The 16,773-nt window shown below is 46.9% G+C and overlaps 1 protein-coding gene across 1 annotated transcript; it reads left to right on the top strand.

The window, feature by feature from the left end:
- Nucleotides 1-14,763: 14,763 nt before the first annotated feature.
- Nucleotides 14,764-15,607, top strand: LOC109777571 (early nodulin-like protein 17). The gene is made up of 3 exons (XM_020336188.4): nucleotides 14,764-14,974; nucleotides 15,085-15,272; nucleotides 15,572-15,607. Exons 1-3 carry the CDS (start codon nucleotides 14,764-14,766, stop codon nucleotides 15,605-15,607), a joined length of 435 nt encoding a protein of 144 aa, XP_020191777.2.
- The last annotated feature ends 1,166 nt before the right edge of the window (nucleotides 15,608-16,773 follow it).

Raw genomic sequence — 16,773 nt, 5'->3', positions numbered from 1 at the left:
AGTTTCAACACTTCCTATAGAAAGAAAGTCCAATAAGGATATGCTGCGAGGATCACTCAAAGTCAGACAAACAAGGTATAAGATCCATGCACCATTCATCATGGGAGCAGAGCAGGGCTTGGAATCTAGAAATGCAAACAGTTACGGCGCACCAAGGCAAGAAGAGCAACTTGCAACCTTAACAACAAACTTGACCTGGAATAAATGAAAACGCATCCAAACACAGTAAAGTAGCATCAAGCTATACATAAGCAAAGCTTCAACCATACTCTGTCAGTCCACAAATAAGTGTAAACATAAAATTTTTAGGACATATTATAGTGGAGTAAAAAATGTATTGTGAAGGTGCAATCCACCATCTCTCTCCTCTTTAATTACCGCACTCCCAATGCGCTAAGTGCATGTAGAAAGTGAGAAGACCATGTGTTGAATGTAATTGGTCTTGATTACTGTGCGAGAAGAGAGAAACATTTTTTTTCTACTTTGAAGTGCATTGGAAGATAGAAATAGTACACTCTTTTGTGGACAAATTTTAAATGTCAAATGTACACTTATTCATGGACGGAGAGAGTACACAACATCAGAAGAGCACAAATGTATAAAAAGAGTTCATAGATATAAAGTGGTCACAAAGAGTTATTTTTGCATTGAAACCATCAACACTTTCTAAAAAGAGTTAATAGCACCCATGCTACACAAACTTGCATGGTGGCAATAGATCCATACATAAACATGTCAAAATCGTGAAGAACAATCACTTAACTTGTTGTAATGGTGCATTTTGGTACATTTGCCGTCAAGTTTGCCGATGCGCAGTTTGTTGTTGCCAACTCCGCATAAGGGACACTCAAGCGTGGCAGCATGCCCACTCTCTAGTGTGGGTCCTACTTTTTATCGAAGGTGAGAAAAAAATCCACTGGAGCAACAATCTTTTTTTGCTCCAATATGCAATGTGTTCTGGTTGCTAGAAAGATCAAGGAAGAGAAGAGAAAAGAGACATGCTGAGGGTGTAGCATGTCTAAGGAGCTAGAGCATGCATGAGAGGATAGCTTGGTCATGCCTTAGGACATCCCCGAGGAGAAAATCTTAATGGGTGCCCTATTTTTCAGTGGACACATCCGGACATATCCGCGAACAGCCGGTTGAAGCTTGGTCAACTAATGCTAGTACCCAAAATTATCATGTTTGTCCGCCCCTCCCCCTTAAGTTTTTTTCTTAAGTTGAGTTTCATCCATTTGCAACAGCAAAAGACAATTTTTGATACATATAGCACTTCCAAACAATTGGAAGATAAATTGTGCATGACAAATAATTCAAACAAAGTTCATAATTCAGACCCAATAATTCAAAAAAAATCAATCAAATGAATCATTGCACATCGTCGTTTTCAAAGCATGCAATGATGCCGCTACACACATGTGGACCCACACCGCCCATCGGCATCCAACTCCTCGGCCTTGATGTACATGACCTTAGACTCCTCGCACATCGTCTCAAGTGCAAGCATGCCTCCTCAATATCAACCTTCTGTGTTTGCATCTCTGCAAACTCTTTAAACCTCTCATATTCTTCACTTCATTTAGTTAATTTCATTTGGCACTCGCCACCTCCTTTCCATTTATCCTCCCACTTATCTACCATTTGGTTAGCCGCCCCATTGCGCTTTGGCCTCTCCTGCCCCCACTTCCCTCTCGCCCTTGGCACATGGGTTGCCGGTGCAAGCCCCTCCAACCCCATGCCCTCTCCCGCGCACTTCACCAACTTCTTCCATTGAGAGAGGTGCGCCACTTTTGGCATTGGCGGTCTTGATTGGGTTGGCTAAGTCATTCAACTTGATCCAACAATGATGTGTGGTGAATGTCTTCTCATTGGTTTTCCTGTACAATGTTGGCCCCAAGTTGGGCTAGAAAAGTGAATCACACGATGAACACATTGCAACATAGAGCAAATAAATTATATGATGATTTTTTAGGAGGCTTCCACTTGGTGCACAATTATTCATTTGAGCATATGCACCACAATATGTGTTCACTTAGTCTTTGATGGCATAACACCAATGATTGAGGGAGTTCTCACTCTGATCATCGATTCTCGCCAAATCAAACAATGTGTAGTTCTTCATTTCAAGAGAGAACTCATGCACCTTCCTCCAAGAGCCCCCTTGCCCGTCACTGGAAAAAGGACCAACCATGGTGCCCAATCAAGCCAAGCACAACAACCCGTCCTCCTTGACAGTGTATGTTTCTCCTCTTTTTGCTTTCTTTACTTCTGCATTGGGTGCCGACAAGTACTAATCTCCACATATCTGAACGATTGACCATCGTTGATGATATTCATCATCATTATCTCTTCGGTTTCCATCAAGCTTTTTGGGCAGAGGGGCCATCCGAACAGGTTGCGGGCATCCACGGAGGAGCCATCTTTAGGCGGTGTCCATTGTGGGACCACTTGCATCAACTCGGTGAAGTTGTAGTCAGAGATGAGCACTAGTACGTAAAGGAGCATTAGTGCCCTCTTCCCCAGAAGCGGTTGTGACCCAAGAGACCGAACCCGCATGTAATACCCCCACCGAAGGCGGTTATTCTTGTTACAGAGAGCCAGAGGCGGTTATAATTTTGAAACGGTCTGCAAGAAAGATTGGAGGCGGTTGGTACTATGAAGTCACCTCTAATTTCTCTCTAGCATAGGCGGTTTCCCTCTTGAAACCTCCTACAGGTTGTGAGTGCCTTAGAACATAGAATTTCCCTTCCCTTTGTGTACGGATTCTCAGACACCACATCAACCATTTTCATCCATTTCCCTTTCTTTCCATGATCCATGACCAAACCCTAGCACCACCGCTGCATTGTTCACCTCGCCCAACATTCCTGGTCTTCTACGCTTCTATGTCGGTGACTTGAGGAGAATGGGGGCATGGTCTAAGCTTTGTGCAACTAGATGTTCGACGGACGCCTCAGCAAAGCCTCGCCTTTGATTTTTGGCCACCACTTGGTCCAACCAGCTTTTATATTTGCACTCCTGACATGACTGTTATCATAAGTAAGTAGCTTTGAAAAACAAAGATCACACAAACTGAAGAACGTCATGAAAAGCAACCATGTGACCTAGTGTTTGTGGGGACTAGGAGAAGTGCTTGAGGCCCCAGATAGCTTCATTGTAGGGTTTAGTCACAACCCACGACATGTTTGTAAGGTGGTGTAGATCACTCACTAGGGAGCAAATGAGATGACTATCGACTGTGCGAGGCTCGCCATACAGACACATGAGCCTCCAAGGGGGATCATCAGTAGACACACGCACATATGCATCAATATATCTATCGGCCATAGATTTTACATCGCGACTCAAGAATTCATTCCAAAAGAGTGTTGAACCCCCACTTTGAGAAACACTACATATCTCTTCAAATACACTCAAAGCTAAATGTGATCGATATATTTTCGTCATATCTTTAGACTGCATCTCAGAAAGAAAAAACAATGTTGTCGGAGTTCGCTTGTGCTAAGCTCTAAAGATCATGGGTTGTGCTAGGGCTCTTCCTCCCCCACTAGGTAGTTCATACTTAAATATCAGATGCTCCAGCGGGACACCACCTGTGGCCGCATCGTGTTACCGGGCGCCATTGGGTCGGTTTCCCTATGGAGTGATCTTGACCTCGCCTTCTATCGTCATCTTTCCACCATCTACCATCCTGTGGTCCTGGTCACCCCTTGCCGTGCATTTTTCTCTCTATTTTTAGGAGGGGGGGCGGGTACCTGCATAGACTAGTTTCACCATGTCACTAGCATTAGAGTGCACAATCAGAGTAGCACCATGATCATCCTGCTAGGAGTGGTGCATATGTTGGTCGCCTGCACCACACTAGCTAAGAGTTGAGTTGACGCCCGACATGTCTGCATCCTCTCTCATGCATTAGCCAAAACTTGCGCATTGGCGGGATGATGTCGATGCTCCTTGGACCCTCCGTGACAATATCACCCCCTACGAAGCCCCATCCCTGGATGCGGTCATACTCTGCATCTTCTCGGCAAGATACCCGACTACGGTCGGGTTACCACGCCCCCGGGAAACATACACCCTGTTGTTATTTTGTGAAGATGCATTGCCATCCGGCTACTTAGACGTCTTGCCCCCCCGGCCCCCTTCTACGAGATGTGCCAACACTGCCATGGAAGGGCAAGTCTAGGCTACAATACGCTAGTGGGTTAGCTTTAGCCTACACTCTATATGTCTGTTGGATGAAGCACATGGGTTGCCTCCACATGACTTGTCCTGATGACCGAGATGTTGGAAATATGCCCTAGAGGCAATAATAAATTGGTTATTATTATATTTCATTGTTCATGATAATCGTTTATTATCCATGCTAGAATTGTATTGATAGGAAACTCAGATACACGTCTGGATACATAGACAACACCATGTCCCTAGTAAGCCTCTAGTTGACTAGCTCGTTGATCAATAGATGGTTACGGTTTCCTGACCATGGACATTGGATGTCGTTGATAACGGGATCACATCATTAGGAGAATGATGTGATGGACAAGACCCAATCCTAAGCCTAGCACAAGATCGTGTAGTTCGTTTGCTCAGAGCTTTTCTAATGTCAAGTATCATTTCCTTAGACCATGAGATTGTGCAACTCCCGGATACCGTAGGAATGCTTTGGGTGTACCAAACGTCACAATGTAACTGGGTGACTATAAAGGTGCACTAAAGGTATCTCCGAAAGTGTCTGTTGGGTTGGCACGAATCGAGACTAGGATTTGTCACTCCGTGTAAACGGAGAGGTATCTCTGGGCCCACTCGGTAGGACATCATCATAATGTGCACAATGTGACCAAGGAGTTGATCACGGGATGATGTGAGTTACGGAACGAGTAAAGAGACTTGCCGTTAACGAGATTGAACAAGGTATCGGGATACCGACGATCGAATCTCGGGCAAGTAACATACCGATAGACAAAGGGAATTGAATACGGGATTGATTGAATCCCCGACATCGTGGTTCATCCGATGAGATCATCGTGGAACATGTGGGAGCCAACATGGGTATCCAGATCCCTCTGTTGGTTATTGACCGGAGAACGTCTCGGTCATGTCTGCATGGTTCCCGAACCCGTAGGGTCTACACACTTAAGGTTCGATGACGCTAGGGTTATAGGGAAAGTATGTACGTGGTTACCGAATGTTGTTCGGAGTCCCGGATGAGATCCCGGACGTCACGAGGAGTTCCGGAATGGTCCGGAGGTAAAGATTTATATATGGGAAGTCCTGTTTTGGTCACCGGAAAAGTTTCGGGTGAAATCGGTAATGTACCGGGACCACCGGGAGGGTCCCGGGGGTCCCCCAAGTGGGGCCACCAGCCGCAGAAGGCTGCGTGGGCCAAGTGTGGGAGGGGACCAGCCCCAGGTGGGCTGGTGCGCCCCCCCACCAAGGCCCAAGGCGCATGGGAGAGTGGGAGGGGGCAAACCCTAGGTCCAGATGGGCCTTAAGGCCCACCCTAGTGGCGCCCCCCCTCTCCTCCCCTTGGCCGCCCCCGTTGGATGGGATCTAGGGCTGGCCGCCTCCTCTTGGGGGTGGAAACCCTAAGGGGGGCGCAGCCCCCTCCCCCCCTATATATAGTTGAGGTTTGGGCTGCCCAAGACACACGAGAACGTCTCTCTTTCGGTGCAGCCCTACCCCTCTCCCTCCTCCTCCTCTCCCGCGGTGCTTGGCGAAGCCCTGCGGGATTGCCACGCTCCTCCACCACCACCACGCCGTCGTGCTGCTGCTGGATGGAGTCTTCCCCAACCTCTCCCTCTCTCCTTGCTGGATCAAGGCGTGGGAGACGTCACCGGGCTGCACGTGTGTTGAACGCGGAGGCGCCGTGGTTCGGCGCTTAGATCGGAATCAACCGCGATCTGAATCGCTATGAGTACGACTCCCTCATCCGCGTTCTTGCAACGCTTCCGCATCGCGATCTACAAGGGTATGTAGATGCACTCCCCTTCCCCTCGTTGCTAGATTACTCCATAGATTGATCTTGGTGATGCGTAGAAAATTTTGAATTTCTGCTACGTTCCCCAACAATGGCATCATGAGCCAGGTTTATGCGTAGTTTCTATGCACGAGTAGAACACAAAGCAGTTGTGGGCGTAGATGTTGCCAATTCTTCTTGCCGCTACTAGTCTTATCTTGTTCCGGCGGCATTGTGGGATGAAGCGGCCCGGACCGACCTTACACGTATGCTTACGTGAGACAGGTTCCACCGACTGACATGCACTAGTTGCATAAGGTGGCTAGCGGGTGTCTGTCTCTCCCACTTTAGTCGGAACGGATTCGATGAAAAGGGTCCTTATGAAGGGTAAATAGAAATTGGCATATCACGTTGTGGTTTTACGTAGGTAAGAAACGTTCTTGCTAGAAACCTATACAAGCCACGTAAAAACTTGCAACAACAATTAGAGGACGTCTAACTTGTTTTTGCAGCATGTGCTATGTGATGTGATATGGCCAGAAGATGTGATGAATGATATATGTGATTGATCATATTCTTGTAATAGGAATCACGACTTGCATGTCGATGAGTATGACAACCGGCAGGAGCCATAGGAGTTGTCTTTATTTTTTGTATGACCTGCGTGTCATTGAATAACGCCATGTAAATTACTTTACTTTATTGCTAAGTGCGTTAGCCATAGAAGTAGAAGTAATCGTTGGCGTGACAACTTCATGAAGACACAATGATGGAGATCATGGTGTCATGCCGGTGACAAAGATGATCATGGTGCCCCGAAGATGGAGATCAAAGGAGCAAAATGATATTGGCCATATCATGTCACTATTTGATTGCATGTGATTTATCATGTTATGCATCTTATTTGCTTAGAACGACGGTAGTAAGTAAGATGATCCCTACTAAAAATTTCAAGAGACGTGTTCCCCCTAACTGTGCACCATTGCGAAGGTTCGTTGTTTCGAAGCACCACGTGATGATCGGGTGTGATAGATTCTAACGTTCGAATACAACGGGTGTTGACGAGCCTAGCATGTACAGACATGGCCTCGGAACACATGCAAAACACTTAGGTTGACTTGACGAGCCTAGCATGTACAGACATGGCCTCGGAACACAAGAGACCGAAAGGTCGAACATGAGTCGTATAGTAGATACGATCAACATGGAGATGTTCACCGATGATGACTAGTCCGTCTCACGTGATGATCGGACACGGCCTAGTTTGACTCGGATCATGTATCACTTAGATGACTAGAGGGATGTCTATCTGAGTGGGAGTTCAATAATCAGATGAACTTCATTATCATGAACATAGTCAAAAGGTCTTTACAAATTATGTCATACGCTTTAGTTCTACTGTTTAAGATATGTTCCTAGAGAAAATTTAGTTGAAAGTTGGTAGTAGCAATTATGCGGACTGGGTCCGTAAACTGAGGATTGTCCTCATTGCTGCACAGAAGGCTTATGTCCTTAATGCACCGCTCGGTGTGCTGAACCTCAGCGTCGTCTGTAGATGTTACGAAACATCTGACATACACGTTTTGATGACTACGTGATAGTTCAGTGCGTAATGCTAACGGTTTAGAATTGTGGCACCAGAGACGTTTTTGAAACGTCGCAGAACATGTGAGATGTTCCGAAGACTGAAATTGGGATTTCAGACTAGTGCCCACGTCAAGAGGTATGAGACCTCTGACAAGTTTCTTAAGCCTACAAACTAAGGGAGAAAAGCTCAATCGTTGAGAATGTGCTCAGATTGTCTGAGTACCACAATCTTGAATCGAGTGGGAGTTAATCTTCCAGATGAGATAGTGATGGTTCTCCATAGTCACTGCCACCAAGCTAGTAGAGCTTCGTGATGAACTATAACATATCAGGGATAGTTATGATGATCCTTGAGCTATTCGCGATGTTTGACACCGCGAAAGTAGAAATCAAGAAGGAGCATCAATTGTTGATGGTTAAACCACTAGTTTAAGAAGGGCAAGGGCAAAAGGGATACTTCATGAAACAGCAAGTCGTTTGCTGCTCTAGTGAAGAATCCCAAGGTTGAACCCAAACCCGAGACTAAGTGCTTCTGTAATGAGGGGAACGGTCACTGAAGCAGTACTACCCTAAATACTTGGTAGATGAGAAGGCGGGCAAGGTCGACAGAAGTATATTGGATATACGTTATATGAATGTGTACTTTACTAGTACTCCTAGCAGCACCAGGGTATTAGATACCGGTTCGGTTGCTAAGTGTTAGTAACTCGAAATAAAAGTTGCGGAATAAACGAAGACTAGCTAAAGGTGAGATGACGATATGTGTCGGAAGTGTTTCCAAGGTTGATGTGATCAAGCATCGCATGCTCCCTCTACCATCGAGATTTGGTGTTTGCGTTAAGCATGATTGGATTATGTTTATCGCAATACGGTTATTCATTTAAGGAGAATAATGGTTACTCTATTTATTTGAATAATACCTTCAATGGTCTTGCACCTAAAATGAATCGCGATCGTAGTGATACACATGTTCATGCCAAAAGATATAAGATAGTAATGATAGTACCACATACTTGTGGCACTGCCACTTGAGTCATATTGGTATAGAACGCATGAAGAAGCTCCATGTAGATGGATCTTTGGACTCACTCGTTTTTGAAAGGATTGAGACATGCGAACCATGTCTATTGGTATACATGCGTGAAGAAACTCCATGCAGATGGATCGTTTGGACTCACTTGATTTTGAATCACTTGAGACATGCAAATCATACCACATGGGCAAGATGACTGAAAGGCCTCGTTTTCAGTAAGATGGAACAAGAGAGCAACTTATTGGAAGTAATACATTTTGATGTATGCAGTCCAATGAGTGCTGAGGTATGCAGTGGATATCGTTATGTTCTTACTTCACAGATGATTTGAGTAGATGCTGAGTGTATTTACTTGATGAAACACAAGTCTGAATTATTGAAAGGTTCAAGTAATCTCAGAGTGAAGTTGAAGATCGTCGTGACAAGAGGATAAAATGTCTGTGATATGATCATAGAGATGAGTATCTGAGTTACGAGTTTGGCACACAATTAAGACATTGTGGAAAGTGTTTCACAATTAATACCGCCTGGAACACCATAGTGTGATGGTGTGTCCGAACATCATAACTGCACCCTATTGGATATGGTGCATACCATGATGTTTCTTATCGAATTACCACTATCGTTTATGGGTTAGGCATTAGAGATAACCGCATTCACTTTAAAAGGGGAACCACGCAATTCCGTTGAGACGACACCGTTTAGAGAAACCTAAGTTGTCGTTTCTTAAAAGTTTGGGGCTGCGATGCTTATGTGAAAAAGTTTCAGGCTGATAAGCTCGAACCCAAAGCGGATAAATGCATCTTCATAGAAAACCCAAAACAGTTGGGTATACCTCCTATTTCAGATCTGGAAGCAAAAGTAATTGTTTCTAGAAACGAGTCCTTTCTCGAGGAAAAGTTTCTCTCGAAAGAATTGAGTGGGAGGATGGTGGAGACTTGATAAGGTTATTGAACCTTCACTTCAACTAGTGTGTAGCAGGGCACAAGAAGTTGTTCCTGTGGCACCTACACCAATTGAAGTGGAAGCTTATGATAGTGATCATGAAACTTCGGATCAAGTCACTACCAAACCTCGTAGGACGACGAGGATGCGTGCTACTTCAGAGTGGTACGTGATCCTGTCTGAGATATCATGTTGTTGGACAATACTGAACCTACGAGCTATGGAGAAGAGATGGTGGGCCCATATTCCGACAAATGGTTAGAAGCCATGAAATCCGAGATAAATGGATCTTTGAGAAGAAGACGGACATGGACGGTAATGTTACCGTCTGTGAAGCTCGACTTGTGGCTAAGAGTATTTCCACAAGTTCAAGGAGTTGACTACGATGAGTTTTTTATCATCCGTAGCGATGCTTAAGTCCGTCGTAATCATGTTAGCATTAGCTGCATTTATGAAATCTGGCAGATGGATGTCAAAACAAGTTTCCTTACCAGTTTTCGTAAGGAAAGGTTGTATGTGATACAATCAGAAAGGTTTTGTCGATCCTAAGGATGCTAAAAGGTATGCTAGCTCCAGCGATCCTTCCATGGACTAGAGCAACCATCTCGGAGTCAGAATATAAGCTTTGATGGAGCGATCAAAGTTTTTGGGTTTATACAAAGTTTGTTAGAAACTTGTATTTACAATAAAGTGAGTGGGAGCGCTACAACATTTCTGATAAGTATATGTGAATGACATATTGTTGATCCGAAATGATGTAAAATTTCTGGAAAGCATAAAGGGTTGTTTGAAAGGAGTTTTTCAAAGGAAGACCTGGATAAAGCTGCTTTCATATTGGGCATCAAGATCTATAGAGATAGATCAAGACGCCTGATGATACTTTCAAAGAACGCACACCTTGACATGATTTTGAAAGAGTTCAAAATAGATCAGCAAAGAAGGAGTTCTTGGCTGTGTTACAAGGTGTGAGTATTGAGTAAGACTCAAGACCTGACCACAGCAGAAGATAGAGAAAGGACGAAGGTCGTCCCCTATGCTTTAGACGTAGGCTCTATAGTATGCTATGTTGTGTACCGCACATGTAGTGTGCCTTGCCATGAGTTGGTCAAGAGGGTACAATAGTGATCCGGGAAAGGATCTCATGACAGCGGTCGAACTTATCCTTAGTACCTAGTGGACTAAGGAATTTTCTCGATTATGGAGGTGAAAGGGAGTTCGTCGTAAAGGGTTACGTCGATGCGAACTTTGACACTAATCCGGATGACTCTGAGTAGTAAACCGGATTCGTATAGTAGAGCAATTATTTGAAATGGCTCCAAATAGCGCGTGGTAGCATCCACAAGATGACATAGATATTCGTAAAGCACACACGGATCTGAAAGGTTCAGACCCGTTGACTAATAACCTCTCTCACAAGCATAACATGATCAAACCAAAACTCATTGAGTGTTAATCACATGGTGATGTGAACTAGATTGTTGACTCTAGTAAACTCTTGGGTGTTGGTCACATGGTGATGTGACCTATGAGTGTTAATCACATGGTGATGTGGACTAGATTATTGACTCTAGTGCAAGTGGGAGACTGTTGGAAATATGCCCTAGAGGCAATAATAAATTGGTTATTATTATATTTCGTTGTTCATGATAATCGTTTATTATCCATGCTAGAATTGTATTGATAGGAAACTCAGATACACGTGTGGATACATAGACAACACCATGTCCCTAGTAAGCCTCTAGTTGACTAGCTCGTTGATCAATAGATGGTTACGGTTTCCTGACCATGGACATTGGATGTCGTTGATAACGGGATCACATCATTAGGAGAATGATGTGATGGACAAGACCCAATCCTAAGCCTAGCACAAGTTCGTGTAGTTCGTTTGCTCAGAGCTTTTCTAATGTCAAGTATCATTTCCTTAGACCATGAGATTGTGCAACTCCCGGATACCGTAGGAATGCTTTGGGTGTACCAAACGTCACAACGTAACTGGGTGACTATAAAGGTGCACTACAGGTATCTCCGAAAGTGTCTGTTGGGTTGGCACGAATCGAGACTAGGATTTGTCACTCCGTGTAAACGGAGAGGTATCTCTGGGCCCACTCGGTAGGACATCATCATAATGTGCACAATGTGACCAAGGAGTTGATCACGGGATGATGTGAGTTACGGAACGAGTAAAGAGACTTGCCGGTAACGAGATTGAACAAGGTATCGGGATACCGACGATCGAATCTCGGGCAAGTAACATACCGATAGACAAAGGGAATTGAATACGGGATTGATTGAATCCCCGACATCGTGGTTCATCCGATGAGATCATCGTGGAACATGTGGGAGCCAACATGGGTATCCAGATCCCGCTGTTGGTTATTGACCGGAGAACGTCTCGGTCATGTCTGCATGGTTCCCGAACCCGTAGGGTCTACACACTTAAGGTTCGATGACGCTAGGGTTATAGGGAAAGTATGTACGTGGTTACCGAATGTTGTTCGGAGTCCCGGATGAGATCCCGGACGTCACGAGGAGTTCCGGAATGGTCCGGAGGTAAAGATTTATATATGGGAAGTCCTGTTTTGGTCACCGGAAAAGTTTCGGGTGAAATCGGTAATGTACCGGGACCACCGGGAGGGTCCCGGGGGTCCACCAAGTGGGGCCACCAGCCGCAGAAGGCTGCGTGGGCCAAGTGTGGGAGGGGACCAGCCCCAGGTGGGCTGGTGCGCCCCCCACCAAGGCCCAAGGCGCATGGGAGAGTGGGAGGGGGCAAACCCTATGTTCAGATGGGCCTTAAGGCCCACCCTAGTGGCGCCCCCCCTCTCCTCCCCTTGGCCGCCCCCCTTGGATGGGATCTAGGGCTGGCCGCCTCCTCTTGGGGGTGGAAACCCTAAGGGGGGCGCAGCCCCCTCCCCCCTATATATAGTTGAGGTTTGGGCTGCCCAAGACACACGAGAACGTCTCTCTTTCGGTGCAGCCCTACCCCTCTCCCTCCTCCTCCTCTCCCGCGGTGCTTGGCGAAGCCCTGCGGGATTGCCACGCTCCTCCACCACCACCACGCCGTCGTGCTGCTGCTGGATGGAGTCTTCCCCAACCTCTCCCTCTCTCCTTGCTGGATCAAGGCGTGGGAGACGTCACCGGGCTGCACGTGTGTTGAACGCGGAGGCGCCGTGGTTCGGCGCTTAGATCGGAATCAACCGCGATCTGAATCGCTACGAGTACGACTCCCTCATCCGCGTTCTTGCAACGCTTCCGCATCGCGATCTACAAGGGTATGTAGATGCACTCCCCTTCCCCTCGTTGCTAGATTACTCCATAGATTGATCTTGGTGATACGTAGAAAATTTTGAATTTCTGCTACGTTCCCCAACACGAGATACCCGTATAAGCAGGAGAACCACGAGAGGCACTCAAACTAGATTTTAAACTCCACCACTTCCCTTTTCTTCTTGATCTTGGAATACATAAATACCCCCATCTCCAGTGCCTGATAAAACGACACAATAAGTCAGACCGTCACAAATCTTCCCATACTGCATGCCTCATTGAGTTCCACCTAAAGAACGGTTCCTAGATTCTTGCATAGGGCGTGCACCACATCGTCTGCTCCAATTCATGGGCACGTCTAAGATTCACACCCGAATCCTGATAGAGTCCATCCTGTAGTGAGAGATCTTCTTCATCCCATCATACGCTTCAACGATCAATAGGTCATGCCTGGCTTGCCACGACCCCCTCGCAAGATCCTCGTCATATCTGCCTCACAATAGAAGTGAACAAAGTACTTGTTTCTCCTAGGAAAGTATATTTCATATCCTCATTGAGCTTCCAAGCATCCTCCCAATCATCAAACAAAACGTGTGAGGGGTTGGGCATTATAGGGAGTAAACCAGCATGATAATCATCCACGAGTGCTCCTACTCTACGATAAATTTGGCTTCCTCTATATCATCCTCGGCGAGCACCATATATGTGCTAGGGATTCTTCTCCTCCTCCCCATCCTCTCCTTCCATGGAATCTTTCGGTTCATTAACCTCTGGCGTGTTCTCTCTCGGACTCGCCATGGCCAGCGGTCGGCACCACATCTTCTCTCTGGCCAGCAATGATGACCGTAAGGGCATCAGGGTTCATTGCCATAAGGGCCTCGTTATCCCCATCAGAAGGCTTCGGGCAAGTAGCATCCACAAGAGGAGCCCCCTTTTCGCCCTAGTGACATACGTGTTCTTCTTGTTTGCCTCCGGCGTGCTAACAAATGGCAACGCAGGGTTCATCATCGCTACGGGTCTTGACTCCGATAGGAGGAATTTTGGGTTGTAAGGTGTTGTTCCTCGACAACGCTAGCCCCCCTTAAGTATGTTGAAGCTGAGGCCTCCCGTTCCTTGGAGGAGGGGTTAGGGTCCTTGCTCCTTCCGGACTACTTCCACCGTGTAGATGCAAGATTCCTCATCGTGTCCTTCCTGGTCCGATCAACTCCGAGTCCACCACATGCATGTAGCCCAGCAGAGAAGAGGCCGACGAGGACACAATAGGTCCATCTTCCGCCCAGAGGACGCACATGGAAACATCACCGACGGCAGCAGCTGCGGCGTCGCCCGGGGTCGCCTAACCCTAACATATTGTTGTGCGGACCACTTCACTAGTTAGTGAGGGAAAAATGGAAACACAAAGGACACAAAAATCATGGAAAAGGTATCAGCATCATCACAATAATATCAGTATCAAGCCACAACCGCCGATGGTTAAACACCATGCAACATCAAATATTCAAATATCAGTATTAACCTGCCGCCACTAATGGCAAACACCTCTTTTTTTTAGGGGTACTAATGGCAAACACCTGGACTGCAAGAAAGATTCTCCAAAAACGTTGCCGGTACGGCCATTCAGTTCTTGGGCCTGTACGACTGTCCGTAATACCGCCGTCGGGCAGAAGCCCTATGGATGCATGCAGATGCAGTAACTGCCTGGTGAGAGTCCAACGCCACGTTCTCCACCTCCGTCCGCGCGCGAGCAACGCCGAGTTGACCTAACCGCCAATGGGCAATCGGTTGAGTTCGCCATGCATGCACGCTCCCTCCTCGACCCTATCAGTTTTACCACTTCTCGATCGATCGGCACTACTCGATCAACGTAGTACCCCTATAAATTTCCAGTCATCCTATCAGTTCACACACATCGGTAGGACACAGTACACACACACCACTTCCTCTTCTTCGGAGATCATCAGTTGATACGATCGATATGGCGGCGGCGGCGGCGTCTCTGGTGATCCGTCTCTCGGCGCTCGCCGTCGTGCTCGTCGTCCTCTGCCCGACGGCGTCCGCGGTGGCGCTGGGGAAGCGGTACAGAGTCGGCGGCCCTGAAGGGTGGCGCGTGCCCCCGCCGCAGGACAAGGAGATGTTCTACGTCAAGTGGGCGTCCCCCATAACCTTCTTCGTCGAGGACTCCATCGGTAAGTAACAATTGATTAGGTGCACGCGAGCGTCTGATCCACTGATTTGCCAGATGGAGACCAAATCAACTTAATCCTTGTGTTGTGAATGCAAATGGACATGCATGCAGAGTTCGTGTACAAGAACGACTCGGTGATCAAGGTGAGCAAGGTCGGATACTATCACTGCAACGAGACGGCGGGCATCGGCACCGGCGCCGTGCCGAGGGACGGCAGCACGCTCTTCCTCCTCGACGCGCCAGGCTTCGCCTACTTTGCCAGCGCCGACATCGGACACTGCAACGCCGGCGAGAGGCTGGTAATTAACGTCCGCGCTGCCTCCCCGCCGGCGCCCGCATCAGCATCATCGCCGGCACAGGCCCCCACGGCACCGTCGTCTTCACGACCGCCGTCGTCATCGCCGTTCTCTCCGGCACCAGGGCCGGCCCCGTCGATGGAGTATTCATCCGCCGCGGGCGGGCCGTTCGTGGCGTCCCTCGCTCGCGCCATTGCACAAGCTGTGACATTGGTCCTGGCCTGCTTTATCTGAGCAAGCCTAAGTAGGTTACGTAATTTGTTAGTCAGTTAATTAGTGTGTGATGTGCGTGTCATAATCAGGGACCGTTCGATTTAGTATCACAGTATTCGTTTTGATGTATCGTGCGCCGTCTTCTCATGTGTCAGTAACAACAACTATATTTTTATATACTTGTGTCTCATTCGATTAAGAAGCTATAAATGCTGGGTGAAAATGTTACTACCACGTATTATCTCTTTGACCCACAGTGCTTTTGTGCCTAAAAAACTCATTACTGATAATGTGTTAATGGCTTATGAGTGTTTACACACGATCATGAAAAAGAGGCAAGGGAACAGTTGCTTGTGTGTCGTGAAGTTAGATATGCACAAAGCATGATCATGTGGAATGAAATTTTCTGGGTGATATAATGATTAAGTTGGGCTTTGACAGCACGTGGGTGCAAATGATCATGGCTTGTGTTACTTCCGTTAATTACAGAGTTTGGTTTCATGAAGATGAAACGGAGTTTTTTACCCCTACAATGGGGCTCATACAAGGGGATCCTCTGTTCCTTACTTATTTTTAATTTGTGTTGAAGGTTTTTTCAATCAAAAGGGGAGCTCCCCCAGCTCCATTTCATAGAAACCAAACCAAAACACACACAAACATCTGGACTGGACGCCAGGTTCTGAGTGTCACAAAGGACACAAAAAAAGGGCAGCCACCATAACACAATCTTCGTGTTTTGCCAAAATTACAGGTCCGAAACAGAGAAACAACGCTAAGAAGCTCAAGGCTCAAACATCATCAGGTCATGGGCGCAAAGATCACATGGATCTCATCTGCTATCTTCGGGTTGATCTTCAACTCCTCCAATATGGCTCGGCCCCCCATGCGCAACACCTTGAATCGTTTTTGCGCAAGATAGATGACACTGTGTTTCCTGACATATCCGTCTGGTCCCAACTCCTGAGGTGGAGTCAATTGCAAGAAACCACCACATTTGCGGCTAGGTTTGCAGGAAACCACCAGCTCGCTAATCTGTTGCAGAAAACACCGAAAAATTTGTTAAGTCGTTGCAAAAAGCACTGATCGGATGATTTGGCCCGTTTAATCACTTTCTTACAAGTGGGGCCAGATTGTAAGGAATTGACTTAGCAAAGAAATAACACATACACCCCTAGATCTAAAAAACAAAAGCAATCAGACCCTCCCCCGTGGAACACCAACACCGTATCTACTACGCGCCGCCGCCGCGCTGCTGCCATCCGCCCGGCACGTTGGCGCCCTATCCACAGCC

This window comes from Aegilops tauschii, chromosome 3 (assembly GCF_002575655.3).
Source record: "Aegilops tauschii subsp. strangulata cultivar AL8/78 chromosome 3, Aet v6.0, whole genome shotgun sequence".
Taxonomy (NCBI): domain Eukaryota; kingdom Viridiplantae; phylum Streptophyta; class Magnoliopsida; order Poales; family Poaceae; genus Aegilops; species Aegilops tauschii.
Note: the sequence above shows the minus strand (reverse complement) of the source record. Positions and strands in the feature narration are given on the sequence as shown.